Source organism: Jaculus jaculus, chromosome 11 (assembly GCF_020740685.1).
Source record: "Jaculus jaculus isolate mJacJac1 chromosome 11, mJacJac1.mat.Y.cur, whole genome shotgun sequence".
Taxonomy (NCBI): domain Eukaryota; kingdom Metazoa; phylum Chordata; class Mammalia; order Rodentia; family Dipodidae; genus Jaculus; species Jaculus jaculus.
Genome location: NC_059112.1, coordinates 26,964,050 through 26,991,887, shown reverse-complemented (window position 1 = coordinate 26,991,887; position 27,838 = coordinate 26,964,050). Strand labels below are relative to the sequence as shown.

At 47.1% G+C, this 27,838-nt stretch overlaps 1 protein-coding gene across 4 annotated transcripts in view; it reads left to right on the top strand.

Annotated features, from left to right (window-relative positions):
• The window catches only part of Tbc1d1 (TBC1 domain family member 1), a 214,367-nt gene that overhangs the window by 90,278 nt on the left and 96,251 nt on the right, over window positions 1-27,838 (top strand). For 3 of the 4 annotated variants that reach the window (XM_045130255.1, XM_045130256.1, XM_045130257.1), the window contains 4 exons: window positions 10,756-11,208; window positions 15,824-15,913; window positions 18,458-18,568; window positions 20,666-20,798. In XM_045130255.1, coding sequence (XP_044986190.1) covers window positions 10,756-11,208; window positions 15,824-15,913; window positions 18,458-18,568; window positions 20,666-20,798 — 787 coding nt within the window. Of the gene's footprint in view, window positions 1-6; window positions 291-10,755; window positions 11,209-15,823; window positions 15,914-18,457; window positions 18,569-20,665; window positions 20,799-27,838 lie in introns of those variants that run through there. The other variant, XM_045130258.1, reaches the window with a different exon arrangement.

Here is a 27,838-nt window from a genome sequence, read left to right as displayed (position 1 = left end):
CTCAAATGAGGCGGAAGGTGAGGACCTGCACCTGGAGGTCCTCTGACTCGCACGGCACATGTGGCAGTGAGCACGCACCCACTCACCCGTGTGCACGTGCAGCAGCCAAATAAAAGAAAAAGGGAGTAAAGATAGACCTCCACTTGTCTCATGCTGAGGCAGATGTTTCACAAAAGGCCAGCGGTACCCACTGTAGAGGAAGAGCGCGCGTAGCCAGAGGCTCACGTCTCTGGGAGATTGGATGGCTCGTTTGATGGCAAACTTTCGTGGAAGGAGAGAGTATTCCTGTGGTAAGTTGGTAAGGTGGGGAATTTCAGGAATTTGGTGTGATGAACTTTTTTGTCCTCACCTAAGGCTTTCTGGATGTGTCATAAGGCAGATGCTTGATGGGAGCAGGTGCTTTTGCAAGGCTAGTGACATGGAGGTGCCACTGTGATGGAGCCAGGGACAGTTGGTGGTCATCGCGGTAGTCATGTGGCCCCAGCTGGTTTTGCGTTTCTGGACCGGCTCTGCAGTTGCATCAGCCTCCAGCCACCTTGCCCTCCCTGCGCCTGTGTAGCCCGTCTCCGTTTTCTTGGGTCTTTTGCCGGCTCCCTCCTCTCCCTGGGCCTCCTTTAGTCAGTGGTCTTTACCTGGGGTCAGGAGTTCCATACACTTGGAAGAGAAAAAAATGCTACCTTGTTATTTTCACTAATTACCATTAAGATCTCCTTATTAATGTAGTCAGCAGCCACAGTGTCTTCAGTACTTCTTGTGAGGATATGAAGTAGGGGAATAGGGGCAGAGAGGGAGGTTCTGGAACACGAGGAGTAACGTGTGAGAGAAACCAGCCACCCCTCCCAAGTGGGCGACCTGGAACAAAATGGAGCATGCCCAGGAGATGCCCACCAAAGGTCCCAAGGAGGAGAAACCAGGAGGTAAAACAAAGGGGCCGGAGAGATGGCTCAGTGTTTAAGGCACTTGCTTGTCTGCCAAGCCTAAGGACCCAGGTTGAATTTCCCAGTACCCATGTAAGCCAGATGCCAATGGTGGTGCATGCATCTGGAGTTGTTTGCAGTGGCCAGAGGCCCTGATGTGCCCATTTTTTCTCTATCTGCCTCTTTCTCTCTGAAATAAGTAAATAAAAAGAGAAATGGTTTTAAAAACAGAGGGTGATGGTCAGACATCTTGATGAGTCAGGACTTTTTGGACTTCAGTTGCTGCATCTGGAGCTGTCTCCTGGTCCATCTGTGACAAGTTGCTGTTTGTTATTTGGGGCCTGTGCTCCTGTCTGTCAACAAATGGGGCTACCTTGCTCCTTATCCCTACCATAAGTAGATACCACCAGATCTCATTAAATACGGTAGCAAGATACAGCACTTCATCATCATTGCTGGGATAATTTCAGAATAATTAAGTTCTTTTATATTCCTTTGTGTTCTGTTTTATGTACTGAAAAAAATAATTTTTAAAAGGTTGTCAAAGTCTGTGGGGAAAAAAAGAAGAAAGACCCTGCTTTATCCCTTGGGGTGCCTTCAGGGGAGAGAGACAAAGGTAGAGGAGTTTCATGGAGAATTGCTAGGAATGCGGGGTGTGCGGTAGAGAGAGCTGAGACCACCTCTCACCTTAGAAGCCTTCTGTTCCCAAGCAGTCTTGCCCGTCACCTCAGCCTTCTGCAGCACTAATGCAGCTTTGCTGGCCTGTGGTTATTGGCACATATGCTGATAACAAAACACAGAAGGTTCAACTTCATTCCTTTTGAAAGTATATTTTATTTTTATTTATTTGTGTGAGAGAGAAAGAGGCAGAGAAGGAGAGGGAAAGAGAAAATGGGTGCGCAGGTGCCCCCAGCTGCTGGAGACCATATCCAGACATGTGCGTCCCCTTGTGCATCTGGCTTACATGGGTCATGGGGAATTGAAACTTTGGCTTTGCAAACAATGCCTTAACTTTCATGCCACCTCTCCAGCCCTCTATTTGTGCTTTTTTTTTTTTTTTAACTGACCCAGGTTTGATTTTCCCAGGACCCATGTAAGTCACATGCTCAAGGGGGTGCATGCTTATGGAGTTTGTTTGCAGCTGCTAGAGGCCCTGGTGTGCCCTTTGTCTCTCTCCTGCCTCTTTCTCTCTGTCTCTCAGCACTTGAGAGTTGGTCTTCCTATACCTTGCAGACATCAAGATGAACAGCATTCATTGGCAGTCGACTATTAGCTGCCAGGCTGTCTTCTATTTAATTTTGTCTGCAAATTGAGCCGACAAGATAGCTGGTGGTGTCCCACTTGGTAGAAGAGCCAGCCGAGGTCCCGGGGCTTGGGTGGCCTACACAGGAATCAGTGACACACGGCGTTCCAGCTACAGATTTTCTGGGTGACCTGTCAGCACAGGAGATTCATGGGCTCAGCTGTAGCAGGAGTGGGCTGATTTCTCCTAGAGGCTTTGACCAGCAGCCAAAGTCTACATGTATCTTTGTAAAAACGGTTACTCTGTATCTTTTTCTACTCCCAATGGAATGCTTATAGTCTAGTTTTTTGTTTTAGGTTTTTATTTATTTATTTTGAGAGGAGTTGACCATAGAGAATGGGCAGTCCAGGGCTTCCAGCCACTGCAAACAAACTCCAGACGCATGTGCTCCCTTGTGCAGCCGGCTTATGTGGGTCCTGGAGAATCGAACTGGGGTCCTTAGGCTTTGCTGGCAAATGCCTTAACTGCTAAGCCATCTCTCTAGCCCCTGTGGTCTAGATTTCAATAGTAAGTGTATTGTTACATTTTTTCCCTACCCCTCTCTTGCCTCCAGTGTGCACACAAGCAGCAGGGAGTTTGGTCAGTTTGGGGTGATCATCGTGTGTTTGCTACGGTGGCTGGCTAGTGAGCAGTGTTCATGGTGGAGCTTGACTAGGCTTCAAGACACTGCACAAAGTCAAGCCACCTTTTCTTCCCTTGTGTGTTGTTTGGCTTTCTGTCACTGTTACAAAATACCTGAAAAACACAATGTCAAAGGAGGAAAGATTATTTGTGGCTGAAGGGATCATCCCACATTTGCTTGGCCCTGTCATTTTCTCTCTGGGTAATGCAGTTTGCCATGGAAGAGGAAAGCTGCCCACCTCACAGTGACAGGGAAGTAAGGAGGGCAGACAGGACAGGCCTGACCCCCAAGATCATTTCAAGAGCCCACCCTCGATGGACTACTTCTTCCAAGTAGACTCCGTCTCCTAAAGTTTCCACTGCCGCACAGTAGGGACAGCTGGCGTATGACCTTCTGGGTGACATGTAAGATCCCAACAGAAATGCCTTGTATCGGTGTTGGCACAAAGTAAGTAAGATCTGAGCCATGGTTGTCAAAAAGGAACAAGGTGTTTCGGCATGGGCTGTTGTGTCAATGAAATACCTGTAGTCAGCGAGCAGTGTGCTCCCTGGGCAGCATATGCTCGTGAAGGTGTCCTGATGTAACACAGTACCACGTGTAGTGTAGTGCATTTGCACAGTGGAAACGAACCCAAAGAAATAAGCCTGTGATGATGAAAGTGTGGGGTGCTGTGACCCTTTTACACTCACTTATATACAAAAACCCACCTGGGGGCCGGAGAGTGGCTTCACAGTGAAAGTGCTTGCTGGCAAAGCCAAAGGACATAGGTTCGATTCCCTAGTACCCACATAAAGCCAGATGCACAGGGTGGTGCAAGTGTCTGGAGTTCATTTGCAATGACTAGAGGCCCTGGTACACCCATTCTGCCTATCTGCCACTCCCTCTCTAACATAAATAAATGAAATATTTTTGGGGGTCAGGATTTTAGGTAGGTGTATGTTTCTGTGCTTTTCTTTTATGTGGTTGTGTATTAACCATCAGAAATGAAGACAATTGAAGACTGCATTCTGCTGCTCTGTTTGAAAAAGAAGACAAGTTATTGGAAAATGATAGAATGATAATATTCACCAAGCAGCTCCTAGAAACAGCCCAAAGCCAGGGCCAAGGCCTCTGGGAGGGGCGGGGAGGGGAGGGTGAGGCAAGGTGTATCTGCTCTGTTCACTAGCAATAGTCCTGGGACCTTGGGCCCTCCAGGGACAGTGCGTGTTCTGTCTGGAGACAGCATCCACGGCTCATTCAGACTGGGCTTAGCGGAGACTGGTGTGTGTGTGGGGTGGGGGGAGGAAGTACACTTTTGAAATTGTCCTCTTAAAATGAAAGAGGGAAGACGGCAAGGACAGAACGTCCATCTCCTCAGTGTTCCTTTGGCTCTGGCGGGTTGAGATGACGAGGGCTGCCTCCGCGGGGCTCGTCATAGGCGTCTCAGACATGGCACGTTCTGCTCGCTGAGAGTGGCTGTCATGGTTCAGAAGGCCACGTGTGGTGTTTCTGTCTCAGTTTCCACCTGAGTGTGTGCACATGGTTGCCAGCCTGTGTTGGAGTCACCAGGGTATGGAGAAAAAATTGAGTCTGTTTCTCTTTGCCTGTGCCCTGAGCCCTGCTACGCCTGCCCAGGGAGCTTTGCTGTTTTCCTTCAGGCCTGTTAAGGGAGCAAAGCCTTTTCTTCTCCCTCCCTCCCTCTCTCCTCTCTCTCTTTTTTTTCCCCTGAGGTAGGTTGAAGGTTAATCTTGACACAGGAATCTCCATCATAGTGGCACGTTTGGGGCCCCACATTCCTGTATGTTACCCCCAATAAACTCACTGGTTCATCGAGCTGGTGTTGGTATAATTGTACTTTGGCCTGAGTCCTATATGGGGTGAAGTTCATGTGTCTGCGTCTCCCCGGGGGAAAAGTTTCCTATGACAAAGTCTGACGAGGGACCCCCAAATGCCCATTGGTAAACAGGGCTGGGGCCACTTTTAAAAACTACATGCCAGGCATCTGCATCCAAATAGGTGGCCCCAGTTAGAAGTAGGCAGCAGACATCAGGCTCAGGAGTGCTGGCCATTCTGTTGTCAGCCACATTTTAATTGGAAATTGATGCTTTCAGGGAGAAAGGTTGCTAGACTCTGAGGCCCCACGTTTTCATCCAGGTCTCAAGCTTTCAGCACACCTGTGAATTTTGTCATTGTTGATGCCACTGACCAGTGTTCTGAATTTTATTTATTTATGAGAGCAATGCCAGGGCCTCTAGCCCCTGAAATCAAACTCCAGACGTGTGTGCTGTCTTATGTGTATGTGCGACCTTATGCATCTGGCTTACGTGGGTTCTGGGGAGCCAAGCCTGGGTCCTTATGCTTTGCAAGCAGACACCTTAACCGTTAAGCCATCTCTCCAGCCCAGTGTTCTGATTTGTAGAAACCTGATACATAATCTTAATCTTTTGAGCCACACCTCTAGCCCCACTTTCTTCCCTTCATAACTGCGTCTTCCATGTCTTGTTCCATACCTTCTCCCACCCTCTCTTAGCTCCTGAAGCCTTTAACTTAACTTCTATGGTTGTCTTACTTTGAAAGCTTGTAGAAAGGTGGTGATTTGGTGGGCCAGTAGTGAACTTTTCAAACAGTTCTTTAGGAATCTGACTGGTGTGTGTGTGCAGAACTCCGGGGCTTTACCAGCTCCGGCAGGTGGAGCGTGCCCGTCCTCTCGGTTCGTTGTCAGCGCGGAGCAGGTGTTGCGGCGGCGGCTCACCCTGTGAAGCCACGGCCCGCAGGGCAGTCTCGGGTGCATGCGGTTGGTGGCTGTGCATGTGTGTGTGTCGTAGCATCCATCCTGTCCTGCTGGCAATCACATGTCTCCAGGCGTCTCTGACTGCCTAGACTATGTCCTCTGAGGGCGGGGAGCGTGCTGTAGTCATCGGAGGCAGTGTGTTTGTCACCTTCATGCTTGAGTCCAGCCGGTGAGGCCAAGCTGGTATGGACCACAAATGGCCACATGTGTTGTATCTGGCTAGTGATTGAAGATTATTTTTTCTCATTCATAATAATTCTTGGGCTGAGTGGTTAAGGTGCTTACTTGCAAAGTCTGATGACCTGGATTTGATTCCCCAGGACCCACGTAAAGCCAGATGAACAAAGTGGTGCATGCATCTGGAGTTGGTTTGCAGCAGCTAGAGGCCCTGGCGCTCTCTCTCCCTCCCTCTCTCTGCTTGCAATTAAATAAATAAAATATTTAAAATAATAATACTTATTGGGCCACTAGTAAAGTATTCTTTTTTTGGTTTGTTTGTTTTTTTGAGGTAGGGTCTCACTCTAGCCCAGGCTGACCTGGAATTCACTGTGTAGTGTCAGGGTGGCCTTGAACTCACGGCGATCTTCATACTTCTGCCTCCCGAGTGCTGGGATTAAAGGCGTTTGCCACCACGCCCAGCAAAATACTCTTTTTGATATGAAATTCAAAGCATGGAAGGTTGAATAAGGAAAAACTTGGTTTAATTGAGCTTTTGCTCCCTTTTATGACCAATAGACAAATAGCCACTAATTACCATCATCAATAACAAAGCACAGGCGGTTCCTCTTGGAAAGGAATTGTGCTGAGTAGACGTGTTTCTGGTTGCAGTCTGTGCCTTCCTTAGCGCCCTGTGATGAGGACGGTGTCTCTGCAGGGCGTCCTGCCATGCTCTGGCAGGACTGCAGTGACGTGGTGTTAGCTAACAGGGACAATTGCTAGATTGAAACACAAATGCCATTTAATATTTGTTACTTTCTGGCACAAAACAAAAGCGTCAGTGCAATCTAAAATGACTTTTTTGTTCTAAGGTTGTTTCAGGAGCTCTTTCTTAAATCCTCACAGAGAAAATTACACTTGCAGTATGTGCATAATCCCTGAAATTCCCTAAATCCTTAAAAGAAAGCTGACCCAAATGCATAAAGAAGGATTTTTATTTACAGACGCGAATATTTTCGGATTCTCTAAGAGTGTCACCTCCCTTGCACTTTATAAAACAGTGTTCACCTCAGCCTGTGCCAGAACCGTCGTCCTTTCCTGTGTGTGTGCGTAGTGTGGGGGTTGTGTCGAAAAAGCCATCTGACTGTGTTTGTTGTTATGGGGATTCTATAGAAACTTGTTTTACTTGTGGACGGCGTGCAGATGTACACATAAGCACATCTGTGGTTTAGTATATCGCAGAGTTGATTGAGAACACAGGAGTTTCGTGGTAGTACAAAGAGTTGTATCCAGGACATTGCATGTGCTGTGTTTACCACTGGGCAACACACCCAGCCTGGATTTCTGTCTTCATAGACTTGCTTCTTGGTTAGTTGTTGGTAATTGATCTTAATTATCTATATCTAATCTTTTTGTGGAGGTTCATATTGTATCTGGAATGAAGATCAAACCCTTGTTGAATTGATTCTAGTAAAACCCTTTCAGGTTCTTTTGCTGTGTTTAAGTTCTGATTAATTTTATCTGCTTATCTGCAAACAGAACTAAGTACCAGATCCTATCAGAGCCATGAACTCTACTGACCTCAGTCTATTAGTCTAGAAGGGTCTGTCCTTCTGCAGGAAAGGTTGTCACCTGAAGTATGTTTTTAGAGATCACACAGGCCCTCTTTTGGTCTGTTTCTCTTGGGGTTAATATTGACATCCCTTCTGTTCTTTTTGACGCATGTGTATAGCATATGTGGTATGATGCGTGTGCAGATGTGCACATGCCATGCGCATGTACACGGAGGCCAGAAGTGTACAACCCACAGCCCGTGAGCATGCACCCAGGGGCCATGGCAGAGAGAATGGGTGTGCCAGGGCCTCCAGTGCTGCAGATGTATTCCCGACGTATGCGCCACTTTGTGCGTCAGGCTCTGTGTGGGTATTGGGGAACTGAACCCGAGTCGTTTTGCAGGCAAGTGCCTTAAGCACTCTTGAGCCCTTCCCCTATCTTAAGGAACTCCCAGGCATCCTCCTTGCCTCACATTCCTCCACTCCTGCTCGTCTCCTCCTGCAGTGTTGCCAGCTTGTCCAGGACCCTGCTTCATTCCTTCACTGTGCCCGAAGCTTCAGCCACGCCCTTGTGTATGAGCCGATCTCCTGACTGGGACATTTGAAAACCTTAGTTATCTCCTTTGTACACATATTACACCTGCACTTGAACCTACATAATAAAGGCAAGCTTTAAACGCGTAGATCCCTCTTTCCTGTACCTGATGATTTGTCCTTCACCTGAAATGGAAAAGGGTTTGTTTTCCCCTATGTAATGCCTGTGGATGTTCTGCACTCAGAAAAATGGAAAATTGGGTTAACTCGGTCTTTCATTTGGAAGATTAAATTTCTACCTGCCTTGTTTTCATGAACCGTGAATACTTTAAGAGGGAGGCCGGTGGCTTTTGGTCACCTAAGGCTTGCACAGGTGTTTATCTGTGACAGTTTCTGGTGCTGCTTGGGAGATTCTTGTCAGTTACCAGGAGTCTAGTGGTGGGGATGACTCTGCAGCCGTGAGACCCTTTGCTGCTTTTTTTTAAATTAACAACTTCCATGATTGTAAACAAAATCCCATGGTAATGCCTTCCATCTCACCACTTTCCCCTTTGAAACTCAATTCTCCATCGTATTCCCTCCCTCTCAATCAGTCTCTTTTATTTTGATGTCATGATCTTTTCCTCCTATTATGATAGTCTTGTGTAGGTAGTGTCAGGCACTGTGAGGACATGGATATTCAGGCCATTTTGTGTCTGGAGGAGCACATTGCAAGGATTCCTACCCTTCCTTTGGCTCTTACATTCTTTCCACCACCTCTTCCGCAATAGACCCTGAGCCTTGGAAGGTGTGATCAAGATATTGCAGTGCTGAGCACTCCTGTCCCTTCTTTTCAGCACCATGATGCCTTCTGAGTCATCCCAAGGTCACTGCCATCTGAAAAGAGAAGGTTCTCTACCAAAAGTGAGAGTAGCATTAAAATATAGGTATGAACATTAAGAGAAATTCTTACTGGGCAGTTTGATGATCATAGTATATACATTTAGCCAGCCAGCAGCAGACGTTACACCCCTAGGGCTCATGACTACTCCTGTTGTAGGTTTTTAGTATCAGGGATGTATTTCCTCCTGTGGATCGGGCCTCCAGTCCAATTGGAGGGCAATTGGTTTCCACCATGATAGACATGCCACTATTGTACCCGTTGGCTGCAGTGTCCACTATTGAGTATATTCACTCATGTTTTCTCTTTCTCCCATTGAACTGCATGTAGAATGGTTTCTTCTAGCTTTCTGTCAGCTGGTCCACATGGAGGAGGTTATCAGCTCAGTTCCAGGAGGATTTTTCAGTGGCTTTACAGCCCAAGTATGTGGAGTCCTCAGCAATAGGATCTTAACCATCTATTCCTGGTGGGAAACCAAGGGCCTCAGTGATAGCCTATAATGTTTTGGGGCCATATGGGACCTCCCTGGTCAACAACTCACCAGAAGGTATCCCATCCCTGGCTCTGAAAATTTTCTAGTAACAAGTCTACGGCTCCTGGGTGTTCCATTGTCCAAAAAAGTAGGTTTCCACATAATTTGTTTATATCCTCTTAGATTTTGATTAGCCCTCCTTCCACCTTTCCTTCACTCAATCTCTTCCCCTGACCTCACTTGGGCCTTTCACCCTTATTAATCTTTGCTGCATTATTTATTTATTTAGTTTTCTGTTTTGTTTTGAGGTAGGTTCTCTAACCCAGGCTGATCTGGAACTCACTCTGTAGTCCAGGCTAGCCTCAAGCTTGGCAGTCCTCATGCTTCAGCTGGGATTTTAGGGGTGTGCCTCCAAGTCTGGCTTGCTATATTCTTTTTCTTTTTCTTTTGTTTTATTTTTAAGAGTAGGGTTTCTATCTAGCCCATACTGACCTGGAATTCACTATGTAGTCTCAGGGTGGTCTTGAACTCATGGTGATCCTCCTACCTCGGCCTCCTCAGTGCTGGGATTAAAGGTGTGTGTCACCACACCTGGCTGCGACATTCTATTAATCATGACTTTCACAGTAGAAAGCAAATGTTTTTCCTGTGAAGAAGCCCCAGTGTGTTGCTCACTGCCTGGCTGAAACCTCCTAACTTTCTGTGTTGTTCAACACGAGGAAGTACAGGACCAAATCATAACAAGAAAATAATGATGCTGTGACTTAAAGTGTTTCCATTTCCCCACCCCCCCATCCCAGCGAGGTAGGGTGTCACTCTAGCTCAGGATGACTTGACTTTCTCGGTCTAGGCTGGCTCTGCCACCACGCTTTTTTTTTTTTGAGGTAGGGTCTCACTCCAGCTCAGGCTGACTTGGAATTCACTATGTATTTTCAGGGTGTCTTTGAACTCACGGTGATCCTCTTTACTACAGGGATTAAAGGCATGGGCCACCACACCAGGCTTTAAATATGCTTTTTTTTTTCAAGGTAGTGTTTCACTTTAGCTCAGGCTGATCTGTAATTCACCATGTAGTCTCAGGCTGGCCTGAAACTCACTGCGATCCTCCTACCTCTGTCTCTTGAGTGCTGCCATTAAAGGTATGTGCCACCACACTCGGCTTAAATATGTTTTTATAAGACCATTTCAGTCTTCTTTATCTTACCACTTACTGAGGAAGACTTTTCCCAAGGGCACGCCCTCCAACTCTAGAATAATCAAGCATGTTTTGGTGAACCATGTTGGAGACAAACCTCTCTGGAGGTGACTTCTCCAGAGGATCCTTCGCTTTACAGGCCAAAGCCTGCTTGCTCACTGAGCTGCGCTCTGGGGCTGGTCAGTTAACCCTGTAGGGGACTTCTGGCCTGTGGGTGCCTAGCAGGGGGCCTGGCGGGCAAGGTGGCATTGCTCCCAGTGTGGAGGTTGTGCATCCCTCCTGCATGGGCCCAGAGCACGGGTGTGGGTGCTCATAAGAACCGCTGTGCTGAGCTAGGCTTCCTTCCTCCTCAGGTGCCTGAGATCATTAGCTCCATCCGACAGGCGGGGAAGATCGCCCGCCAGGAGGAGCTGCGCTGCCCCTCGGAGTTCGATGACACCTTCGCCAAGAAGTTCGAGGTGCTCTTCTGTGGCCGTGTGACAGTGGGACACAAGAAAGCACCTCCGGCCCTGATCGATGAGTGCATGGAGAAGTTCAACCACGTGAGCTGCAGCCGCAGGGCGGACCTGGCCGCCCCGCCCCAGCCGCATCCCCACCCCGAGCCCGGCCACAAGCCCATGCGCAAGTCCTTCTCGCAGCCCGGCCTGCGCTCGCTGGCCTTCCGCAAGGAGTTCCAGGACGCCGGCCTCCGCAGCAGGGCCTTCTTCAGCTCCTTCGAGGAGAGCGACATCGAGAATCACCTCATCGGCGGGCACAGTGTTGTGCAGCCCACAGACATGGAGGAAAACCGGACTATGCTCTTCACGGTAAAATACTGGTCAAGCTTTCTGCTCTCCGGCTCTCTGAGAAATCTGTCTTATGCAACACTCTTGGCACGTGCTTTTGTAGTGGTGGGCAAATCCATATTGTTATGCCCAGTAATTCCTCACATATGGTATTTATAGCCCTAGCATCTGAAGAAAGCTTAAGAGAATCCTTCTTAATGTTTTTGAGTGACTGGAATCCCCCCCCACCATGCCCATGGTTGTAAAGATTCCTTTTCAATGTGGAAAGAATAATTACACAAAATCATTCCAAAAGGGATTTTAAACAATGCCTCTAAATTTCAGCAGATTTTTTTCTAGATAGGAATATTTTTATGAATTTATAAACAGTTTACCTTTCATTAGGGTAATTTGATATTTGGATAGCTTTACATTTAAAACTTATGCCCAAACTTGAATATTAATTTAGCTAGTGACTTTCCCCACCACCACCATCACCCCCCCCCCCCGCCGAAGAGTAATTTTTTTTTTCCAAAGAAATTGTTAAGTTGATAGACAAATACCAGAAAGGAAATGGGTGAGGCAGCTGGCCTTGCTGTTGGGGTTTGTGGCTGACTTGAAGGGTTTTTTGGACTGGCTTGTCTTCTGGGACTTCCTGGGTCTGAACCAACAGGACTCAACTCTCCCTGCAGTGATGGGCTTTGCCCAAGGGAACTGATTCTCCACGCTGCCCTCCTCCACCTCTTGGGTTTATTGCTGACTCTACCTAGTCAAATTGACTTAAATGTAAGGTAGCTTTTTTCGTATTTAACCCAGGCAGGAAAATGGCCAAGGAGTAAGGAAGCTGGCCACATAGGTTAATGCTGCGGGTTTGAAATCCAGATAATATGTCAGTGAAAAAGGCAGATGTCACTTTTATCTCAGTTGACCCAGGACACTGGGGAATGCTGTTTGTTGGTCATGAGACTTGTGTTTTAATCTGCAGTCCATGTATTTTTTTCAAAAACACTGTGGGGTGTTGATGAGCTAGCTGCTTTGGGGTATTTACTTACAAGCACTTACTGTGGGACTGTAACATGCTAGAAACATGGCAGTGAGCAAGACAGGAACAGCCTCTGCCCACGTGGACGTTAGATTTCAGAAAGGCAGACAGTCAACTGATACTCCAGTGACTATCCGGTTACAACTACCTTGAGCTGTGTAAGGAGCTAGAGGTTGCTGTGGAACACCCAGGGAACCGCAGGAGGCATCTTTGAGGATGCAGGTCTCACCAAGCAGTGGTGTCAGTGTGGCCAGCTGTCAGGGTGTCCTGGGTCCAGATAGCCGCAGGAGAGAAGGCATGAAGGGTGGGAAGGAGCGCAATACTCGAGAGAGCCCGAAGCCGTTGCTCGGCTGCTGTGCTTGGCAGACTCCCTTCAGTTGTCCTGGGTCTTGCCTCCTTACCGTCTTAGGTCTCTGATGAGAGGGTAATACGTCATGGAGATACGTCAGTGATGTCAATAGCACCCCACCCCCGATTACTGCTTCTTACCCTCATTACAAAGAAACAAGTTAAATATTCTATATTCCATGAAACCTAAGAATTTTAGACTCCATGACAGTGTAGGTTTCCATCTGTGTTCTCACTGCCATTGTCACTAGTGCCTGAAGCACAGCTGGTGGGTAGGTGTTCAGGTGGTCCTTGCTGAGGGACAGGGCCAGAGGACTGTCCAAGAAGTGGACAGGTGGGTAGAGATGGGTTGTGGGGAGCAGGGACTTTATGGCTTACATTCAGATTTGTTGTTGTTGCTTTTCCAGGTAGGGCCTTGCTATAGCCCAGGCTGACCTGGACTTCGCTGTGTTGTCTCAGGCTGGCCTCAAACTCGTGGCAATCCTCCTACCTCAGTCTCCCAAGTACTGGGATTAAAGGGATGCACCACCACACCCAGCCAGAATTTTGTTTTAGGTCTGAAAGCAATGGAGAGTCACTGCAGAGTTTAAAACACAGCATGCAGTGGCTTTGGTTACAGAGCAAGGACGTCCCTGGGGGAGGAAAAGCAGGACTCAGAAGCAGTTGCAGTACTCCAGGCGAGAGGTAGGGTGCATGGACTGTGACAGCAGTGGAGTGGAGAAGGGTGGATGGATGGACGAGATGTCAGGAGGTGGAGCTGAGGGACAGAGTGTTGAGAGGATGTGCAAAGGCTCTCGGGAGCCTCGCCTGACTTTAATTCTGATGGGGTCTTTATAGCCCTGCCTCAACTAAATAAAAATGCTCTGCTCCTCAGCTGTGAGATTTTTCAGATTTCCTTGAAAAAAAAAAGAGTACTGGGCCTGCACAAGGACCATTTGTTGGACACCAGCACCATGCAAAACTGTACATGATGGTCCAGGAGAGTCAGAGGTTCAAGGTCATTCTAAGCTACATTGTGAATTTGAGACCATTTGAGCTTTGTTTGTTGAGGTGGGGTCTCACTATAGCCCAGCCTGACCTGGAACTCACTCTGTTGTTCCAAACTGGCCTGGAACTCACAGTGATCCTCCTACCTTTGTCTCCCAAATTCTGGGATTAAAGGAGTGCACTTCCACACCCAGCTGAGGACCAGCCTATCTTTAAAAAAAAAGAGACCCTATCTCAAGAAAAAGGGGAGGGGGTGGATTATCTTCATTATGTTGGTTAAAATCATCGACCTCTATAATGAGATAAGATGAAATATATCCAAAGTGAGGAATACTGAGTCAGCTCTTACTGCAGAGAGACACAGTCCGGGCTACTGTAGGAAGATACTACTGTTGACCGTATGTATTTGCCATGCTTGAATTCTGTGGAAGGACAAGGATGTAAGGCCTCCAGGTCATCTTTCTAGGCTGGACTGGAAGAGAAAACTTCTGACCCTAAAGCCTACCTGTGCCCTGTAGACGATACAGTAGAACTGTAGACTAAAAATGAGCCAGGAGTGGTGGTGTGCACCTTTTATCCCAGTGCTTGGGAGACTGAGGTAGGAGGATCAATGTGAGTTCAAGGCCAGCCTGGAGCTACAGAGTGAGTTCCAGGTCAGCCTGGGCTAGAGAGAGCCTACCACCAAGAAAGAAAGAAAGAAAGAGAGAGAGAAAGAGAGAAAGAGAGAGAGAAAGAGAGAGAGAGAGAGGGGAAAGGGAGGAAAGGAAGGAAGGAAGGAAGGAAGGAAGGAAGGAAGGAAGGAAGGAAGGAAGGAAGGAGCAAACAAACAAACTGAGAAGTAATTATGGAAGTGCAGACCCTTTATTATTATTTTTTAAATACTTGGAGAGGGAGAGAATGGGTACTTCCTAGCCTGTAACCCGTGCCTTCACGCAAGTCGTAGTCCACTGCAGAGTATGGACGCTCAGAAGACAGGAAGGAGTGAGTGAGCGACGGCGTGGGGTGCGACTCTGCCCTCTCCAGGAGGGCTGGAGGCGGCGGCCGTCGTGGCGCATGCGCCGACGGCAGTGAGGCGGGTAGCGCATGCGCCGATGGCAGTGAGGCGGGTAGCGCATGCGCCGATGGCAGTGAGGGGTAGCGCGCGCTGCGCTGTGCGTCACGACGTCCGGCTCCGCACGTCAGCGCCACGTCGAGCTGGTGTCCCACTGTTAAGTCCGATAATAGCGGCTGTACAAATGATACTTTTGACAGTAATTTTAAAACACTGATGGGTTGTGAACATGGTGATAGAAAGTGTTTTGAAAGTTTTAATTTTTCAAATATGTGTCAAGTTCACTTCTTTTATATTGTTTTTATTTATTTACTTGTTCTGGTTGGTTGGTTTTCAAGGTAGGCTCTTACTCTAGCCCGGGCGGATCCTGCCCCACTGTGTCGTCCCAGGCTGGCCTCAAAGTCAGCCATCCTCCTGAGTGCTGGCATTAGCGGCGTGCTCCATGCCCAGCTCGCTGCCTTTGACAGGGTCCTGGGCTGTGAGGCTTACTACTGACTTAGATATGTGGCCCATTCCTCTCTGAAGCCTGCTGTTTTATATAGGTGAAGGTATTGTAGTTTCCGCTTGTCAGCTGAAATCGGTGACATAAACTATGACCTTTTGAAGTTATTTTCTACAGTGATATAGTTATAAGTTTTAAATTTTTTTTTTCCATTTTTATTGAGAGTGACACAGAGAGAGAGAGAGAGATTGAGAGAAACAATGTGTGTGCCATGGCTTACAGCCACTGCAAACGAACTCTGGACGCGTGCGCCCCCTTGTGCATCTGGCTTACATGGGTCCTGGGGAATCAAGCCTCGAACCGGAGTCCTTAGGCTTCACAGGCAAGCACTTACTTAACCTCTAAGCCGTCTCTCCAGCCCTAGTTGGAAGTTTTATAGTATATATATATATGTGTGTGTGTATATATATATATATTTATTTAGAAGGAGAGAGAAACAGAGTAAGTGAGTGAGTATGGGCATGCCATGGTCACCTGCAACTACATATGAGCTCCAGATGCCTATGCCACTTTGTACATCTGGCTTTACTTGGGTACTAGGGAATTGTACCCTTGCCATTAGGCTTTGCAAGCCATCACTTTATCTACTCAGCCATCTCTCCAGCTAGCAGTTAGGATTTTATAAGAGCCTGCCACCTTTTATTTTCATGGGTCATGACCTCTATAATAAAAATGAATTAAATTTCCATGAGAAGCCAGCTTGTTTTCTGTTTGTTTGTCTTTTTAGATTGGCCAATCGGAAGTTTACCTCATCAGTCCTGACACCAAAAAAGTAGCACTGGAGAAGAGTTTCAAGGAGATCTCCTTTTGCTCTCAGGTACGTGCAGACAGGTTCGTGATGTGGTCCAGGTTCTTTTCATATCTGTCACCCTGACGAAGTTCTGTTGTGTGACACATGGATGTGTTTTAAGTACTCAGTTTGTGGTCTTTCTTTCTCCCTTAGTGTATCAAGCCCAATTGTAAGGTTGAAATGGAAGAATATTGCTCTTAAGCACCAACACACTGAAGAAAATAAACCTGCCTTTCTTTCTTTTTCCAGTTATTGGTAGTGAAGCCTTGCATTATCGTCATGGGTATCCTTGTATGCATTTTGTGCATATACTGACATATATACCATGCATACTTTTCTACTTTATAGAAAGTCATATAAATATATATATATATATATATTCATATATGTGTGTGTGTGTGTGTGTGTGTGTGTGTGTGTGTTTGAGGTAGGGTTTCACTGTAGCCCAGGCTGACCTGGAATTCACTATGCAGTCTTAGGGTGGCCTTAAACTCAGGGCAATCCTCTCAAGTGCTAGGATCAAAGGCCTGTGCCACCACACCCAGCAGAAATTCATAGTTTTAAATGTCAACCACAATTATTTCTTTTTTCTAAAATGCAAAAGTTGTGCTGATCATTGAGGATGTTTTTACCTAGAATGTAGTGTCTACTACTACTTCTGGAATCTGTCAAGTCTATTGAGCTGTGTCTTTTCCACCAGATTGTCCCAAGAGAATAGATCCCTATACTAGTCTTTGACTCTTCTTTTTCAAACTCAGACTTTTTATTTCCATAACTAATGAGATAGAGTGAAAATCTGAGTGCCTGTGGTCTATAATGTAAGCTACTTAACAAATCAAGAGGGGATGATTTTTAAAAGAAATATATTTTTATTTATTTACTTGACAGACAAGGGGGGGGGAGAGAGAGAGTGTGTGATTGAGAATTGGCGCATCATACCCTCCAACTACTGCAAATCAAGTCCAGACGCATGCGCTCGCTTGTGCATCTGGCTAATGTAGTTACTGGGGAATCAAACCTGGGTCCTTTTGCTTTGCAGGCAAATGCCTTAACTGCTAAGCCATCCCTTCAACCCAAGAGGGGGTGATTTTTAAGGATGCAATTAAAGTTTTAAATAAATTAAAGAGGGAACTGCTCCTGTATATCTTCAAAGAAGATGCTTTTCTAAATTCCACTCCCCTAAGTCACTCCCTCTGTTTAATTTGTGTAATTATATGCTTAATCTGCTCTTGGAGAACATGGTGAAATCCAAGGCTGTGCCAGCAGTTATGTACTGAAATGTGCTGTGCTTGAAAGTGAAATTGTGCACAGAAATTTTGCTGCATTTATGTTGAAAAATTAATACTATACATTTTCTTTTTCTGAGTGTGATAATCTTATTTCCTAAAGAACTAGTTTGTATGCTTATACAATTAGCTAGAAATTATGTTTCTCCATGACTATGCCTGTCAGACCTTGGTGCATTAACATTCATAGGAAGGATGCCATTTGTATTTAGGTTGCTTCTGTTGGCCAGTGCCTTCAAAACAAGTTTGTGTGTTGATGTTTATCAGAAAGAGCTCTTAGGACCGTGGGGCAGAGCCTTGCCCTTAGTATCCTATGCCTAAAAGTCTTCTCTACTCAGTATACATAAAAGTTTTTCAAGTCAGTTTACTTTAGTATTTACTTGTTAGTTATTTTAAGAGTACAACCATGTTTTAAGTCTCTTTTTTAGCATATTTATACACGACTTGTATGTGCTTGTTCATGTATATGTTACAGTTTATTTTTTAAACATATTTATTTATTTGAGAAAGAGAGAATGTGTATGCCAGGGCCTCCAGCCACTGCCAATGAATTCCAGATGCATGTGTCCCCTTGTGCATCTGGCTTACGTGGGTCCAGGAGAATCAAACTGGAATCCTTTTGCTTGGCAGGCAAATGCCTTAATAGCTAAGGCATCTCTCCAGCCCTAGATGTGTTTCTTTATCTATGGCTGTTTTTTTGCTTAGGTTTTTTTGTTTTGTTTTGTTTTTTTGAGGTAGGGTCTCACTCTTACCTATCCCAGGCTGACCTGGAGCTCACTATGTAGTCTCACGGTGGCCTTGAACTCATGGTGATTCTCCCACCTCTGCCTCCAGAGTGCTGGCATTAAAGGTGTGCACCACAATGCCCGGATTATTAGGTAGTTTTATAATGCTCAAGAAAACTTGAAAAATTTCTGTCAGCTTTTCTCCACTTTTTTAGTACAAAAATGAGTTGCACCTGGTGGCACAATCCCCTGGAGTCCAGTTACAGTGGCTGAGGCCCTGGTGTGCCAGTTCTCTCTCTCTCTCTCATTCTCACTATCACTCTCTCTAAAAAATAACTTGCATTTTCAAACCTTAGTTCTCAGTGTGGAATAAAAACAACATTTTATGATGGTTGATCTTCATATAATAGATTTTTAAAAATTTAAAACTACTAGGGAAAATAGTGGTCTCGTGGTGTTCTCTCAGATGAGGCGGTGTCCCTCTGAGGTTGCCTTTCTGGCAGCAGCGTCTCTGCTGGATGGAACTCAGCCCCTCTGTCCTCTTCCCCTGCCTCCCTCAGGGCATCCGCCACGTGGACCACTTTGGGTTCATCTGCCGGGAGTCTTCGGGCAGCAGCGGCGGCGGCTTTCATTTCGTCTGTTACGTGTTCCAGTGCACCAGTGAGGCTCTGGTAAGAGAGGATGGGCGCTTCCTACACGGCACCTTGGGAGGCACTCCAGTCCTTCTTAGCACAACTGCATATCTTCACTGACTTGTTATTTGCTTTTAATTATTCACTCATGATTAATGCTGTCTGATGCATCTGAAGCTTGTTTGAATTATCATTTTAAACTTTCATTATTTTTGAAGAGCATGATCCATTTATTTTCTTGTGTGGTGTAACATTTTGATAATCATGTTGGCTGAGTGTGGTAGCCTGTACCTGTGCTTCCACAACTCTGGAGGTGGAGGCAGGAGGATTGCAAGTTCCAGGTCAGCTACATGTCCAGTTCAAGACTAGTTGGAGCTATATCGTGAAACCCCCATCTTAAGTTTAAGAACAAACAAATTGGGGCTAGAGAGATGGCTCAGTGGTTAAGGCTCTTGCCTGCAGAGCCTAATAGCCTGAATTTTGATTTCCCAGTACCCATGTGAAGTTAGAGGCACAAAGTAGCCCATGCATTTGGAGTCCATTTGCTGTGGCTGGAAGCCCGGGCATGCCCATTCTCTCTGTCTGTCTTCTCTCTCTCTCTCTCTCCCTGCCTACCAATAATTCTTTTAAGAGAGACAGGGATACATAGAATTGGCATACCAGGCCTTAACTGATGCAGTCGAACTCCAGATGCTTGTGCCACCTGGTGGGCATTTGTGACTGTGCACTTGCCTCACCTTTGTGTGTCTGGCTGATGAAGGATCTGAAGAGTCAAAAGAGGCTTTGCAGGTAAGAGCCTTAACCACTAATAAATCTCTCTGGGAAATAAATTAATAAATAAGTACACACACACACACATTTAAAAGCAAAAATAATTTTGCACTTTCAGACAGAGAGGCATTTGCTTTTTTTTTTTTTTTTTTTAAATTTGAGAGTGACAGACACAGAGAGAAAGACAGATAGAGGGAGAGAGAGAGAATGGGCGCGCCAGGGCTTCCAGCCTCCAGATGCGTGCGCCCCCTTGTGCATCTGGCTAACGTGGGACCTGGGGAGCCGAGCCTCGAACCGGGGTCCTTAGGCTTCACAGACAAGCGCTTAACCACTAAGCCATCTCTCCAGCCCAAGGCATTTGCTTTTTACTTAGTATAAATATTTTTACTTGGGTTGTGCATGGTGACCCATTTCTTTTTTTTTTTGTTCATTTATTTATTTATTTATTTGAGAGCTACAGACATAGAGAGAAAGACAGATAGAGGGAGAGAGAGAGAATGGGCATGCCAGGGCTTCCAACCACTGCAAATGAACTCCAGATGCATGCGCCCCCTTGTGCATCTGGCTAACGTGGGACCTGGGGAACCGAGCCTTGAACCGGGGTCCCTAGGCTTCACAGGCAAGCACTTAACCGCTAAGCCATCTCTCCAGCCCAGTGACCCATTTCTTTAATCCCAGTGCTCAAGAGGCCGAGGTAGGAGGATCACCATGAGTTCATGGCCAGCTTGGCCTACAAAGTGAGTTCCAGGTCACTATGGGACTACAGTGAGATCCTGCTTCAAAAATCGAACTCAGCTGCGCATGATGCTGCATGCCTGCAATCCAGCACTGGGGAGGCAGAGTTAGGATGAGTTCAAGCCTTCACTGAGAGTACAGAGTGAATTCCAGATCAGCCTGGACTAGAGTAAGAACCTACCTCGAAATACCAAACAGGAAAAAGAAGATCAAAAGTATCTCTTACCTCCCCCTTCCCACACACACTTACATTGTACCTTACCTGTTTTAATATTGATGAATCCAGGGTTGGGGAGATGGTTCAGTGGTTAAAGGCGCTTGCTTGCAAAGCCTAACTGTCTGGGTTTGATTCTCCAGTATGCATGTACAGCCAGATTTACAAAGTGGTGCATGATTCGAGAGTCCATATGCATTTGCAGGAGCGTGTCACTTGCTCATTCTCTTGTCTGCTTGCAAATAAATACAAATACAAATAAAGATCATTGGATCTCTAGGTAATGTATCTAACAGTAGTCTGTCAGTTACTGCCACTATTTTCTGTCAGTTTGTGCTAAGTCTTTCATGAATTTGCCAACATTTTGGTCCAGCTAATGGCCAGTTGACATTCTGCTGGTTCCACCTTTTCCTCAGGTTGACGAGATCATGATGACTCTGAAGCAGGCGTTCACGGTGGCCGCGGTGCAGCAGACGACCAAGGCGCCAGCCCAGCTGTGTGAGGACTGCCCCTTGCAGAGCCTGCACAAGCTCTGCGAGAGGATCGAAGGTGAGCGTGGCCTCTTTCAGGCTACAGCACAGGTGCCTGTGGGGAAGCCTAAGAGGGAGCGCTTGTTGCAAGGTTCTGACTGACAGGTTGTGTCAAGCACAGGGATTGTAGGTGGATTCTTGTCTTTGGTACATCAGTTGATTTTTCTGGGCTCTATAAACAGAAAGATAAGAACCCACGTCCCTTCACTCCGTCTCCCCTCCAAAGCACTCTGAAGTGTGGAAGTGTTAGGGAAACATGTCTGCCAACATTGGCCAAGGTGTGTGTGGGGGCAGGTCAGTCATATTGGCCACAACAGCGAGACCTAGTGAGGTAAGACCTAGGGGACGTCCACGATGATTGCAAACTAGAGGGTCACCACGGCCCTCAGCAGGATAGTTTCCTGGCGGGGAGCAACACAGGCTACAGGAGACATGATGGTTTGGGTGCTCTTGCGCGGGAATCCCCGAAGTGACAGGTTGGTTTCTCTTCTGGAGTGTGTATTTTGTTCCACTTATAGGAGGATGTCCGAAGTATTTGGCAAGATTTGGGAATGTTGTATGATTTAAACTACCCATGTTATTGTTAAAAAAAACCAAAATGATAGACTTGATGAGGGCTTATGTATTTAAATACTTGTTAGAAATTATAATCATATAAAGAACAACCCCATTGACATTTGACCTAACTTCCTTTACCTCAAAATAATTGTAGCAAAACCTTTAAATTTATCATTTTAACTTTGTTTTAAATTTTTAAAGTTTTATTTATTTGAGAAAGAGAGGCAGGTAGACAGAAAAGAATGACTGTACTGGGGTCTCTAGGCACAGCAAGCGAACACAAGTGCCACCTTTGCATCTGGCTTACATGGGTACTGGGGAATCGAACCTGGGCCCTTAGATTTCTCAGGCAAGTGCCTTAATCGCTAAGCCATCTTTCCAACCCCTTAAATATTTTTTCATGTTTGCAAAGGGTATGCGGAGAGAGTGGGTACACTAAGGCTTCCAGCCATTGCAAACGTAGTCCAGATGTGTGGCTATTTGGTGCATCTGGCTTTACATGAATACTGAGGAATCAAACCTGGGTTGTTAGGCCCTGCAGACAAGCCCCTTAGCTGCTGAGCCATCTCTCCAGTCCCATTCTAACCTCTTTTAAAGAAGCTTGTGTACTTCAGTGGTCTTAAGTCCATTTCCAGTGTTGTGTCAACCACCAACAGCACCACCCATCTCCAAATCTTGCCCATCTGTTGTAATCGCCACTCCTTGAATACTCGTCTCTTTCAGTTTCCCTGTTGCCTGGCATCCAACATTCTGTTTTCTATGCTTACTGATTGATTATCCTAGGTGCTTTATATAAGTTGAATAAATAGGTTTTGATACCTTTTTTTCTGGTTCATCTCACTTAGCATTATGTCTTCTGAGTTCACTCATGTAGTATGTGTCAGAATTTCATTTCATTTTAAGACTGAATAGTAATCAATTTCAACCATCTACTCATTCCCCATTGGGCATTTGGGTCGTTTTTACCCTAGGGCTGTTGTGAATATTGACGCCATGAGCACTGCTGTACAAATATCTGTGCAGTTTCTGCTCCTGGTTCCTTGGGGTGGATCCTCAGATGTGAACTCGAGGAGTTCTGTGGTAATTGCACGTTTATTTATTTAAGGAACTACCATTCCTGCAGTGATTATGTTGGCAGTATGCAGGGATCCTAATTCTCTATATCTCTAACAAAACTTATTGTCTTTCTTTTTTAAAACCAATGTTTATTTCTTTTTTCAATATTTTTTATTGACAAGGTCAAACCATGGTCCCCTCCCCCACGTTCCCCTTCATAACTGTTATCCATCACACCCCTCCCTCTCTCCATTAGTCTCTCCTTTAATTTGATGGCATCGTCTTTTGTCCTACTATGAAGGTCTTGTGTGGGTGTTGCTAGGCAATGGGAGCTCTTGGATATCGAGGCCAAGTTCTGTCCAGACAGCTGTATGTAAGTGGTACCCTTCCTTTGGCTCCTACATTCTTTCCGCCACCTCTTCCCCAGTGGACCCTGAGCCTTGGAGGGTGTGAGATGTTTCAGTGCTGGACACTCCTCCATCTCTACTTCTCAGCAATGTGTTGTCTTTTGAGTCATCCCAGTGGTCATCGCCACCTGAAAAGAGACGCTTCTCTAACCAGGAAAGTACAGCGTAGCCGGGTCCCCTAGGGTCATCACTGCGAAGGTGGCCGCTGCAAAACTACACAGACTCAGGAGAGGCCCCTGGAGGGCCGAGTTGCCTGGGCCCTGGTCTTTGGACATGCTGTGCCCTGGCAGGGGTGAGGAGCATTGCTGGGCATGACTGTGATCCCCACCCTGTGCACAGTGGACCTTCTAGTTCCAACACCTGCGGGAGCATCTGAAAGTCAAGAAGCTCTAAAGTACAGTGGGCTTCTTTCTCCCTTGCCCAGGGGGAGTCACCTCTTTACCCCTCCCCACCCCCTTTGTGCTCATCACCCACTTCCTGGTCTACCCCTCCCCCCCAGGAGGCCCCTATTGGTCAGAAGTCCCAGTCTGATGTCACAAAGGCCAACTGCTCATAAGTGGCAAGAGGCCCTCAGGACCCTTAGTACTTCTCTGGAGCCACAAGCTGGAGAAGCCTGGCGTGAGCTCTCCTGAGACCCACTGCTGCGCATCATTGTTGCTGCAAAACTTACTCAGTATGGATGGCTTTCTGAGACGGCGTGGCCATCCACCCTGCCGGCAGCCCTCCCTGGCTTGTGAGTCTGCCCTGCCTGCCCCACACAGCTCTGGTACTCCTGGCACGGTCAAGGTGGATGTTTCCCCTGCAAGATCCCTGGCTTATGAGTCTGCCCTGCCTGCCCCACACAGACCTGGTACTCATGCCACCGTCAAGGAGGATCATCGCCCTCCAAGAACCCTGGCTGGTAGGCCATGCGGCCTGCCGCACATAGCCCTGGTAGGCCTGCCAGGGTTAAGCTTGATCGTAGCTGCCTAAGACCCCTGGCTGGTCAGCCCACCCTGCCTGCCGCACACAGCCCCGATACTGCCAAGGTCGAGCTTCCTTGTTCCCCTCCAAGACCCCTGGCTGGTCAGGCCAAGCTGCCAGTGCCCAGGCCCGACTTCCTTCCCGCACTTCTGCAGAGCATCCTTGACAGTGCCCCCACGATGCCAGTGCCATCCTCAGGGAAGCTATGGTCAAAACTAACAGCTCCTCATGCCACAGAAGTGTGTGCATCTGTCCTTCTGGGCAGGACACTTTGTCACCTTCTCTGACAGTGCGCCTGGGACAAGGGGCTGAGGAGGCTGTGACAGCGGAACCCCGCCCAGAGCTTTGTGAGAAGGACAAGGAGGCAAGGGCCAGAGGGGATACAGATACAGAGGGGAGAAGAGAGGTGCATCTGGAAAAGAAGAAGGAAGTAGTGGGGGTAGAGGAAAAGGAGGAGGAGGCAGAGATTAAAGATGAACTAAATGAGGTGGGGAAAGTGGAAAAGGAGAAGACAAAGTTGTTGTACCAGGTACAAGAGGCAGGTGTCCCAGATGGAAAACAAAGGGGCTCATGTGGCCCTGGGGCTTTAGTGACATGTAGGACACACATGACCAGGGCAGAACTTGTTCCTGCTAGAGGGTGCACTGGGCACTGCCCCATTGGGGTTGTCCAGACTTCTGGGCATTCTGGTGCTTGTGCCCCAGGGCATCCCGACCCAGCGCCACCCTGCCCTTCAGTCCACGAGACAGTGGCCAGGGCAGAGCCTCAGCCCGTCCCCCAGGCAGGTGAGGTTCCTCATGGGTCGTGGAAGGACGTTAAAGGCAGAGAATGTCGCAGCCAAGCACCAGCGAGGCGTGCTGCACCCAGAGACCGTCTTCAGAGAACCATCAAGAGAAAGTCAAGGCCGCCAGCAACACCGCTGCCTCCCCCGCTGCCGCTGCAGCTGTTCTGGGGTCGAGGGGAGCTGCCGGTGCCGCCCCAGCTTCCGTGTTTGGACCTCAGGCAGGACTTGCTCGCCTTGCCTAAGGAGCAAAGTCAAGGCAGCGCCAGCGAGATGAGGAGGGCGCGGTTACGGGCCATGAGACACAAGAAGAGAGAGCGGCTCAAGGCAGCGCTCACTGCCCCTCGGGCTGCCCGGCCTGTCCTCTCTGCTGCCCCCTTTCTGTCCTTCTCCACTTCCACGCTGCCCACCCCAGCTCCCCCTGCTGCGCCCCCCCATCCCGTCCGTCCCTGTCCATTGTGCCAGTTCTGTGCCTCCTCCCATTTCCCACCTCCCCACCCTCCTTCTACTTTGCCCTTTGTCCTTGAGCCCCCCCTCAAACCAATGCCCCAGTCACATGCAAGTAGATCCCACTCCTCCTGTTTCCTTTCCCATCTCTCCTCTGGCTCTTTCCCATCACAACCATAGAAACGGGGTGGGGTTGCACCCTTACCACTGGCATGTCCCCCAAAGGCATGCCAGTAGGCACTAGATCTGTTGGGCTGGAGAGATGGCTTAGTGGTTAAGCGCTTGCCTGTGAAGCCTAAGGACCCCGGTTCGAGGCTCGGTTCCCCAGGTCCCACGTTAGCCAGATGCACAAGGGAGCGCACAGGTCTGGAGTTTGCAGCGGCTGGAAGCCCAGGCACGCCCATTCTCTCTCTCTCCCTTTACCTGTCTTTCTGTCTGTGTCTGTCACTCTCAAATAAATAAATAAAAAATTAAAAAAAAAAACAGTTTACCCACTGCCTTCTATGGGCCTGATGGCCAGCAAGGTAGTTGGTATCACTGTTCATTTTCTCTCTCTTTATCTCCCTCTCTATATCTCTATCTCATGGACGAAAAACAATTGTAGTGGACTTGCCAGTCTACTAGCATGCAGATGAAGGCAGAGAGTGAATTTTCACCTTAGACACAAATAAGAACCATGTGTTGATTTTATGCTGGGCGATCACTAGTGCCCTGTTTACCTGAACTGAGCATCCTTGAAAGAAGTCCTCGCAGCCGCCTGTGACAGGGGAAGAGCTGTGATGCGGGAAAACCCCAAGAAAGACGTAAGAAACCCAGCAGCTTCACACCTGCCAAGTCATCCTCCACTGGAGGTTAGATCGAAATCTCAGACAAAGTCTAATTTGGGAAGTAAGGTGGAAGTAGACAGGTGTGGTGGTTGTTCCAGATTACATACAATCATTGAAATCAATCCACTTCCTTTTTAAAATATTCCCTTTTTTTCAATCTACAACTTCCATGATTATAAACAATACGTCATGGTAATGCCCCCCTCCTCCCACTTTCCCCCTGTAGCTCAGGCTCACCTGGAATTCACTCTGTAGTCTCAGGATCGCCTGGAACTCTCGGCAGTCCTCTTACCTCTTGTGGTGGTTTGATTCAGGTGTTCCCCATAAACGTAGGTGTTCTGAATGGTACGTTCCCAGCTGATGATTTGGTAATTAACACCTCCAGTGTATTGTTGGGGGCAGGCTTATGGGTGTTATAGCCAGTTTCCCTATGCCAGTGTTTGGCACACTCTGCTGTTGCTATTGTCCCCCTTGGTGTGACCCCCCCCCCCCCACTGTTTTCTGATGTTTTCCAGGTGTGGTGCCCACACACACACACAGGTGCTGTTGTCCTGATGTTGGCCAGGAGGTGACGTCCACCCCCTCCTCATGCCATCATTTTCCCCTGCCATCGTAGAACTTCCCCTCGAGCTTATAAGCCAAGTTAAACCTTTTTTTCCCACCAGCTGCTCTTGGTCAGATGATTTCTACCAGCAATGCGAACCTGACTGCAACACCTCTGCCTCCCTTGTGCTGGGATTAAAGGTGTGCATCAACACCCTCAGCTCTTAGAGTCTTTTTGACTGAGTTTCTCTTTGCAACATTGAGGTATAGGGCAAGGGGTGGCAGTTGAAGGTAGGGTCTTGCTGTAGCCCAGGCTGACCTGGAACCCATTCTGTAGTGCTAGGATAAAAGCCATCTGCCACCATTCTTGGCTCTTCATCTAGCTTTTCTGTAGTGTATTATTAATCCACTTAAATCAGTGTCTTGTGTGTTTTATTTTTTTTTAATTTTTATTAACATTTTCCATGATTATAAAATATATCCCATGGTAATTCCCTCCCTCCCCACCCCCACACTTTCCCATTTGAAATTCCATTCTCCATCATATTACCTCCCCATTACAATCATTGTAATTACATATATACAATATCAACCTATTAAGTATCCTCCTCCCTTCCTTTCTCTACCCTTTATGTCTCCTTTTCAACTTACTGGACTCTGCTACTAAGTATTTTCATTCTCACACAGAAGCCCAGTCATGTGTAGCTAGGATCCACATATGAGAGAGAACATGTGGCGCTTGGCTTTCTGGGCCTGGGTTACCTGACTTAGTATAATCCTTTCCAGGTCCATCCATTTTTCTGCAAATTTCATAACTTCATTTTTCTTTACCGCTGAGTAGAACTCCATTGTATAAATGTACCACATCTTCATTATCCACTCATCTGTTGAGGGACATCTAGGCTGGTTCCATTTCCCAGCTATTGTAAATTGAGCAACAATAAACATGGTTGAGCATGTACTTCTAAGGAAATGAGATGAGTCCTTTGGATATATGCCTAGGAGTGCTATAGCTGGGTCATATGGTAGATCAATCTCTAGCTGCTTTAGGAACCTCCACACTGTTTTCCACAATGGCTGGACCAGATTACATTCCCACCAGCAGTGCAGAAGGGTTCCTTTTTTTCCACATCCCCGCCAACATTTATGATCATTTGTTTTCATGATGGTGGCCAATCTGACAGGAGTGAGATGGAATCTCATTGGAGTTTTAATCTGCATTTCCCTGATGACTAGTGACGTAGAACATTTTTTTAGATGCTTATATGCCATTCGTATTTCTTCCTTTGAGAACTCTCTATTTAGCTCCTTAGCCCATTTTTTGATTGGCTTGTTTGATTCCTTATTATTTAACTTTTTGAGTTCTTTGTATATCCTAGATATTAATCCTCTATCAGATATATAGCTGGCGAAGATTTTTTCCCATTCTGTAGGTTGCCTCTTTGCTTTTTTCACTGTGTCCTTTGCGGTGCAAAAT